General features: G+C 40.2%; 1 protein-coding gene across 3 annotated transcripts in view; it reads left to right on the forward strand.

The window, feature by feature from the left end:
* Window positions 1–7,564, forward strand: part of HAP1 (huntingtin associated protein 1) — a 93,783-nt gene extending 86,219 nt beyond the window's left edge. For 2 of the 3 annotated variants that reach the window (XM_040330988.1, XM_040330989.1), the window contains one exon: window positions 6,904–7,564. In XM_040330988.1, the coding sequence (XP_040186922.1) occupies window positions 6,904–7,378 (475 nt within the window). In that variant the 3' untranslated portion in view covers window positions 7,379–7,564. Of the gene's footprint in view, window positions 1–3,057; window positions 3,150–6,903 lie in introns of all 3 variants that reach the window. The other variant, XM_040330990.1, reaches the window with a different exon arrangement.

Here is a 7,564-nt window from a genome sequence, read left to right on the forward strand (position 1 = left end):
GGAGGGGGTTGGGTTAGCACTGTAACCTAGTCAAGCTTTTTTTGGTTTGCAAATATCACTCACTTTTAATTTAATTTAATGTGATCCTTCAGTTGCCCTGCCGTCTGCTTTGCTGTGCTCTGTTGTGATCCCCAATGTTTTGCCGTGTTTTTTTTTTACCTGGTGTCCCTGCAAATATCACACTTTCTGGCCCAGGGTGGCTACAATCACTATTCCATTCCTCATATCTGTGTGGGGGATCCATGGTTTTCCCACTAGGCCGCTCTTCTGCTTTGGACTACATATAGGACTTCTTTTATTCACCTTCACTAAATTGGGATGGGGACGGAAATAGTTGGGTAAAGAAGGCAGATTGACAAGCAGAGAAGATTGTTTTTTGTTTCCAATATGTTTATTAAGTTTTCAAAAAAGAAGAATCAGGGAGAGGGGTATACAAAGAAAATCAGGAGTGGGGGGAGGGAAGAAATGCACTCAGTCAACATCTGGAGGGCCATTAATCCAATACAGATTATTGCATGTTTACTCATAACAGTTACATATCTAGTATCCAAGAAGATTGTTTTTTTGTGTTCAATTCACATGAAGTGACAAGGACATTGCATTTCTGATATCAATGGGTATTTTCTGTACTTCCTGAAATATGCTAACTTTAAAAAACGAAAACTAATGGAGTCATCTTATCTGAGGACTGGTAACCGGCAGTACATTACATTTTTGGTTTTGGGTTTAGTCCGACAAATGGGCAAGCTAGAGAAGGAATTTCCAACATCCTTCTAGATCTTCACTCTCATGGCTTTCCGATGTCCTGCAGAGATGAGCAAGAAGCAATCACAGTAAGAGGATTTCCAGGGATGTCTTTGTATAAAAATAACACCCCCCCCCCCTCCTTTCAACTCAGGATTTCCTTCTGTGTATATACAGTTGACAGCTACTGTGCATTTCTGGACTATAGATGCAACTGAAACTAGATCAGTTATAGTTCATTTTTAGCACAAAGGCACTCTTATCCTTTAAATATATTGGCTTTATTATTAAGAAGCAATATTAACGTAATTAACTATCATTTATATTCAGATTTAGGTTATTATCACCAATATTTTTTTTCTTTTAGGCTGGGTTCACACCTTTGACGGATGCGGCCTCGCAGCGGGAAACCCTGTTCTCTGGTTCAGCCCAGGTTCACACTGGGCTGCAGGAATGAAGCCGTGCGAGTTCAGCTGAACTTGCACGATTTACCTCCCGCTTGTCAGTCCCGTTTCCGGACACGAAAAATTTACCAGTTGTCAAAATGCACCAGTGTGAACCAGGGCTCAGGGATGAATCGGGGCCTAATTTTTCCCTGAATTCGTCCCTGAAACAGAGCCAAAGACGCACAGCACTCCTGTACAAACCGCTCCGCAGCCGCAATGGACATATGTGAACCAGCTCCTTAGAAACCCTCATCCAATTTGCATAGGTGTGAACCCAGCCTCAATGTGCTTTGCAAATATGATCAATCCACCTGCTTTCAGTTTTGGGTGGAGTCGGTCACTTTTCCTATTTCATAATACTATAAGAACCTGGCAAGACAGCCCTGCTCTCGATGATTCTACCTCCCTCCCCATGCAGGCTGTAGCTGTCACTTCTATTCCTGTTTGACTCTAGCTAAAAAAAAAAAATCAATCGGGCCTGCTGACATTTTTGCAAATAATGACTTCTACTTATGTTTTTTTTTACCATCATTTGTGCAGGTTTATGGCCATATTAGTACGACTTCTGATATGGTATTTGATTCGTTTTGCTATTTATTACAGTAGATTGAAAGGCTAAACTATAAGCCAACTGTACATGAGCTCCTCTGTGTAATGTAGAAGGCCAACAACAGAGCTGAACACCCACACCCACAGCTCTGGCAAATGACTAAATTGCCATATTGCAAGCCTAGGTCTACATTTCCTAGAAATAAACAGGAGTCATAGTGGAAGTGCTTTTTGTTGGGGTTCCAGAGAGGCAAAATAAAAAGGTGGACCAAGAAAGTTCCATCAAAAAAATGCTTATGGGCTGAGATGTCATTGATACATTAAAGGATAACCAAACCCAAGAACAAAAATATAATACAATGCAGCTTACCAGTTCTAATGCCGCGTACACACGATCATTTTTCAGCATGTCCAAAAAAACGAAGTTTTTCCAACTTCATCATTAAAAACGACGTTGCCCACGCACCATCATTTTTTAAAAATGATGAACAAAGCGCGGTGACGTACAACACATACGACGGCACTCTAAAGGGGAAGTTCTATTCGCCTTGGGGCTGCTTTAGCTGATTCCGTGTTAGTAAAAGACGATTTGCGCTTTTCTGTCTGTTACAGCATGATGAATGTGCTTACTCCATTATGAATGGTAGTTTTACCTGAACGAGCGCTTCCATCTCATAACTTGCTTCTGAGCATGCGCGGGTTTGAAACGTCGTTTTAGCCCACACACGGTCATTTTTTACAACCTGAAAAACAACATTTTTTCAGAAGCCGAAAAATGATGTGTAGCCCACACACGATCATTTTAAATGACGTTTTTAAAAACATCATTTTTTTTCATGACAAAAAATGATTGTGTGTACGCGGCATTAGAGGTGATGGTTACATTAGGTTTATTTCCGGCTAAGAACATTTTCAGTGAATACAGAAAATACCTGTTGATCTTGCCAGAAATGCCATGTCCTTGTCACTGTCTGTAAGATGAACCGCAAGCAAAATCAGTTTTATCTTTCTATTGTAAACTACTAATCTCCCCATGTAATAGGGATGAACAAAGGCGGACGTGTTTGTAGTCCTGCCTGTGTAACAACCATGGCTTAGCATAGCCACCCTAGGAAGGAACTGTGTTATTGACAGGAATGCCAGGTGAAAATAAAGAAACAAAACCTGTAAGCTGCAATATGTTTAATTTCTCTGTATGTTTTAACTGCTTTCCTTGCTGTTCATGGGTTGCACTTTTTCATCTCTCCACGCCACCATATGCACTTTTGCTTCCTGCCTTACCCACTCACGTGTCCATTTTCCATCCTCATGGTTCTAGGCACTTCAAGTCCTGGTGGAAGCGCCTATTCCAGTGTTTGACTATCTGAGAGGCGTCTGAGCGCAGGGTCAGACTCCACAACAAGGCCGCAGGTAGCCAGCAGTGACCTTCACATTTCTTATAGGACACTCAGTGACCACTGAGGACAGGAGCAGCATCCATTAGTCACTGGATTCTTAATTGAAGCCTCATTCACATGGTCGATTAGGGCTATACACCGCCAAGAATCAGTGTTGTCCTGTGCTGGTGATCACATGGGCGTTCGATCAGCTGAGGCCAAGAAACTTGTACAGATCAATAACCAGCTGACAAGTGGTGCGGCTGTATGGATGTAATGGCACATACAATTAGGTACATATGATTGGAGACCGATTAGAAGCCTTGAATGCAGACAGTTTGCACCTAGAGCCACTTATCTGTCCTTAATCGCATGTACTCGCTCAAGTTATGCGCACAGCTGCAGCACTTTACAGCTTATTGATTTCTACAGGATTCCTGGCTGCCACTTGTCGCACGCAAACATCTCTGATCACCGCCACAGAGAACAAAATGATTCTTGGCAGTGGGCAGCTCTAATCAGTGATATGAATGCCTTAAAGAGAAAGGATATACTGCCACCTAGTGTACAGTCTGTATGTTACAAGTCTGCTTGTTCAGCAGGTAGCTGTCTAGGTGGCTTGTTTGTTATCATATATCTATATTTCAAAGTCCAATTTAAATATATTGGAAATGAAGAACACAGAAACGTGCAAACTAATATTTTCCTAATTGGAGTGTAATTTGTTTTGTTATAAGTGTTCTGTCCATTTGTAATTCACTATCAGGTTTTTTTAAGCCTGATCTCAGAACAGTATATTGATAATTTGTATTATTTCTTGTTTAATGTTAGAGTTTATCCTTGTAGAACTAACAATATAATATTTAAGTAATGTTCATGAGTTCTTTGACACTTGAAGGGGCCATTGTGTATTTTGCGCCTTGATCGCCTTACAGTTTTTATAGAAAACTGATATAGCAAACCTTAAGGCGTGTCTTAGCCCACAAATGATTGCCCATTTCAGTTCAGGCTTATATCCAAGACTGGCAGGCTTGCTCTTTTAGCTGGTGAGGTCTTTGGTCACTGAGTTGTCCTCGGGTTACTGCAAACATCTATTACCTATTATTAGGGTTCAAGTATTGCACCAGATTTGACAAATGTGACTTTATAAACAGATGACTTCTGGTATATTCTCTTTTCTTTTCTTTTTTTCAAAGAGCTTCCCACCCACATGGGAATTTCTGCTGCTGGCAGATATGTTATCTATCAAAACTGATGCAAGGCTCTTCTTGAAAGACATATCGATCACATGCATAGCTTTTTGTCCTAGTTGCCTGTCAGCTGGGACATGCAGTAACAAACACCTAGGATAGAAAGAATAATATGTCAATAATATCAGGATGCTGATTGAGACAACATGGCTTGCTGACAACTGTGTAAAGTTTCTAATGGCCACAGTAAATACTATAGAACTCTGTGCAGGCATACAAGTACAAGGTAAATAATAACTGATTATGTCTTTGCCCGTTCTTTTTTTAATGTATTTGAAGAGGCAAGCAGTGTACTCGGTTAAAGTAATCAGTGTGGCTTTACCACGGTCATCCAATTGGCATGACAGGGGACTGTGACTGACTCTGAATGGAACTGGTTCACACATCCCCAGGAGTCCTATGTGTGTCCTTGGCTCTGTTTCAGGTCTCAATTCAGGCAAAAATTTGGGCTTGACTTCTCCCTGAAACAGAGAACAGGAACGCACTGGACCCCTGTTGTAAGCCGCATGCGATGAACCCAGCCTAATACTCTAACAAAAAAACAACAACATTATTTTACATACTAAAGAGAAGTGGACTAGATGTCTTTGTGTCATTGAAGTCACAGGCCTGTGCAATTTACCTGAGCCCTGATGGTGACAAAAAGTCTATCTCTCTCTCTAATGCCTAACCGCTTCCATGAGTTCTTGCATGTGCTAACTCAACAACCCGTCTTCATTAACCTATTATTCTATCTAAAAGTCTTGCCATTCGTTCACCGGTCTCACAATGAATTTGGTAAAAGTATAATATAAAAAAAATGAAGGTGCAAGTGTCCTCATTGAAAGATCTAGCCTCATCCATTCTGGTGATCGATAAAAAAAAAAATTTGGGTATTTTCCATAACTTTGGTCATCAGGACTAAGGTGAATCTACCTAGTGGGGACACAGAAGGCAATGGTCCAATAAAAAAAAAAAGGATCTGCCATTATTATTATTATTATTATAGTTAGAGCTGCATTTTTAGTTATTGTCACAAATACCTTTCATGAAAATTCAGTTGTAACATTCTCCCTATAACTCTCTCATGACAGGAGATGTTGCACCCCATCCTGTTCTAAGCACCTTCCTATACTAAAATTTAATGCTTCTGATCCCTGCTTCAGCTCTGTAAAAATCCCTGTATGCACAGATATGAGAAGAAAACAAACCTACCTCTTTGCATACTCGTGAAACTTTACATACTAAAACATTGTGTAGACCAGTGAATAAATCGGTGTTTCTGACTGTGCCATTGGCATACAGTGTCTGCTTTTAGTGCTTATGCTCTGTATTCAGTGGATGTTATTCTAGGAGAATGCATGTTTAGCAGGTATTTAGGAACTTAAACCCAGATTGATCTAGCTGCTGCTCCGCTGATTAGTTTTCCTGCTAGAGCCCTTGAAAAAAAAACAAAAAAAAACTATTACTTCTCGGTATAAGGGGAGCATGTGATCTTCTCTCATACCTGCCACTGCAGTGCTTTGTGCTTCTGCAGCTACATGGAGGCAGATTATTCACCTTTTTAAAGCTGTGATGTGGTGGACCAACACTGACCTCCTACACAAGGCTTTGAATTCTGGGTTCCAGTAGGTGAACAGGGGAGCACAGAGAAGGTAGGATTTACTTGCCCTGAATAGACAAAGTGACTGAATTACTGTGTCATTTAGTACACACTAAGCACTATTGCAGTTTGATTAATCAGGACCATAGAATTACTAGCTGACTCTTAAAGTATAGCTAAAGGCAAAACTTTTTTTTAGTTTTTCATTTTGGAAAGAGTGGAGAGGGATTTAAACGCCTATTAAGTTGTTTTTTTTTATTATTATTATTATTGTAGTCTGGGCTCTTTTAATTTGTCCTGTTTACCATTATGATTAAAAGTAAATCCCAAATTTTGGGTTGTCCCCAGAAAAGTAATAGAGAGGAAATCTTCCAATGAGAAAACTAGTTCTGGTGACCTGGGGGTCCCCAAGAAAGTCCCTTAATTTGCAGGGATGTTCCTATCGCTTCCTGTTTGGTTATGGGACAGGAAGTGAAGGTGAATCTCCCCAATGGGACAAAGATGGCAAAAATAACATTTACAGCGATTATAACCTTCCCTTGCGCTATCCAAAATGAAAAAAAAAAAAAAAGTTTTGTCTTTAGTTTTACTTTGTCTTTTAACCAAAATGGTATTGCATGTAGAGAAACTTTTTATAAAAAACTGTAATGTTGCACATATCAACTTCTAGCTTCAGTTTTATTAGCCTAAGAGAAAAAAGGTAACCTCTCTCATTTTTTGCTTTATGGTTTTATATACAAAAAAAATCATAAATGTAGGCAGCATTGCTATTATGATCAAATTAACAATAACCTGATCTATTGTAGAACAAGAAATAAGGGGCCATTTTTGTTTTTATAGCAGACATATTTCTCATCGGTTTTTCCAAAGGGAAATATATGGGAGAAGCCCGTTGTTTTAGAAGACCTAATTTTTTGGTGCATTAACATCTGTTTTTGCTTTTTTTTTTCCCTCAGTCTTCGTAATCCAGTCCTTTCTTCATATGGAAGCTATGAGAGCATAAGTTCCCTCAATCTAGATACTCAAAAGGACCAAACGGTGACCTCTGCCGCAACAAGCCAAGACCAGATCAGCTCTGGACGCAACACTCCCATGGGACTAGTTACCCTGCTTCAGGAGCATGGTATATCTGCCACTGCTGAGACCAGCAAGGCAACCTCAACAGAAAATGAAATGAAACCTCCTGTTCCAGTTGCACGCCATTCTTTCTTACCTTTGAGTTGGGGTAGGACTTTGATGGGTCTGGGTTTTGGAAGATCCCTAGTGGACGGTGCTACAGTTACAAAGACATCAGACTCTGCTCCAACCCAGAAAAACATCTTCAGTCTGAACTTGGTGGGACAGTTGCAGAGGCTTGGCTTGAATAGGGTGGCGGAAAGGGGTAGTGCCTCTTTCCAGAGGGCAACAGAGGACAAAAATCCCCCAAGCTAAATTCACATTGTCCAAATGCCCAATAAGGCAGCATAAAAACTCGCAAAACTTTGCACTGAGTGGACTTTCCCAGGACATGTACAGAAGATGAAGATTCCTGGAATATGAAGATCACAGACACTTTAATATCATTACTTGCATGCTGTGTTCGAAAAACATATAAAAACACGTTGTTGTCAGACTGTT

Source organism: Rana temporaria, chromosome 12 (assembly GCF_905171775.1).
Source record: "Rana temporaria chromosome 12, aRanTem1.1, whole genome shotgun sequence".
Classification (NCBI taxonomy): Eukaryota; Metazoa; Chordata; class Amphibia; order Anura; family Ranidae; genus Rana; species Rana temporaria.